This window comes from Tetrahymena thermophila (genome assembly GCF_000189635.1).
Source record: "Tetrahymena thermophila SB210 genomic scaffold scf_8254107, whole genome shotgun sequence".
In the NCBI taxonomy this organism is placed as follows: Eukaryota; Ciliophora; class Oligohymenophorea; order Hymenostomatida; family Tetrahymenidae; genus Tetrahymena; species Tetrahymena thermophila.
Genome location: NW_002476055.1, coordinates 721 through 1,906, shown reverse-complemented (window position 1 = coordinate 1,906; position 1,186 = coordinate 721). Strand labels below are relative to the sequence as shown.

The following is a 1,186-nucleotide window of genomic DNA, read 5'->3' as shown; positions in this document are numbered from 1 at the left end:
TATTTAGAACTAATTAATTTTTAAAAATCCTTTAATTTACAACAAAAAATAATCTAAAAAAGTATTTAAAAAATTTCATCATAGTAAATTTTTTTTATGGAGAATGAGTTTTTAAATGCAAATATAAATTTTTTTCTTTTAAAAAATATTTTTAAATATGTTGATATGAAAATACATACAATAACAAATGAATTTTTCATTATTGAATAGTATTCCTTCAAAATTAATTCTTATTTTTATAAAAGAAAATACACTTTATAATTAGAAATATTTTTCGTATTAAGCTAAATAACCAATTTTCATTTATATTTTATAGTTAAAATGTTTCTAAATTAAGATTCATAAAGATTTATTTCTTTTTCAATATTTTTTCCTTATAATTTGAGAGTATTTATTTGATATTCTTTAAAGAAATGATTATTTTAAATAATTTATGGAGGAAATGATTTTATTTAAATATAAATTGCATTTAACAGATATTATTTTATACTAAAACAAATAATATAATTATATATTTTTTATAATAAATCATTTAATTCATGCAAATCTAATCAAGCTTGTTGGCCAAAGAGGCATTCAACAAATTCTTCATTTAATTTATCAAGCCCAGGGAAATCAGGCTTACAAACTTCTAAGAGGCAAAATTTGGTGATAAAGGCGCTTGTAGGGGAAGGACATCTCTTTTAGGAACAAGTAACTTATTTCAATAATGATGAAACACAATCAGTAGATAATTCGGAGCATTTTTAGGTGAGTTAGTCGTAGCATTACTTAAAATCTCCATTATTTTAGAGAACAAAAGGTTTAGTGAATTCAAATCCTTGAATTGTTTGGATAAACAAGCAAGAGAAGAGTAAACCGATAAGGATATATTTCATTTTTTTCTTATTTTTTGTTTTAGCTAATTTCTTATTTTTAGTTATTTTTGAAATTATTAGTTATTTTAGCCACCGTAAGGTGCATTTTTAAAGAATTCCAATTAATTCATTGATTAAAAATCCATAATTTTAAAATTAAAAGCGCCTATAAGTAAGCAAGTGATAGATTAATTATTCTCCAATTAAGCATTTTCTGATTAGGAAAATTGGTTTTAAAAAAGTAATTCAATTAAATTTAATTACATATAAAATAACAAGGGTACATGAATAAATAAATTAATGAAATATTTATTGAATTATAAATTTTA

General features: G+C 20.7%; 1 protein-coding gene across 1 annotated transcript; it reads right to left on the bottom strand. All coding sequences in view use genetic code 6, as the record gives it.

Annotated features, from left to right (window-relative positions):
- Positions 1-551: 551 nt before the first annotated feature.
- Positions 552-929, bottom strand: TTHERM_01808870 (transmembrane protein, putative; the record flags this gene model as incomplete). The annotated part of the gene is made up of 1 exon (XM_001029130.2): positions 552-929. A coding segment is annotated over one exon (378 nt), but the record flags the coding sequence as incomplete, so codon positions are not given.
- Positions 930-1,186: the final 257 nt, after the last annotated feature.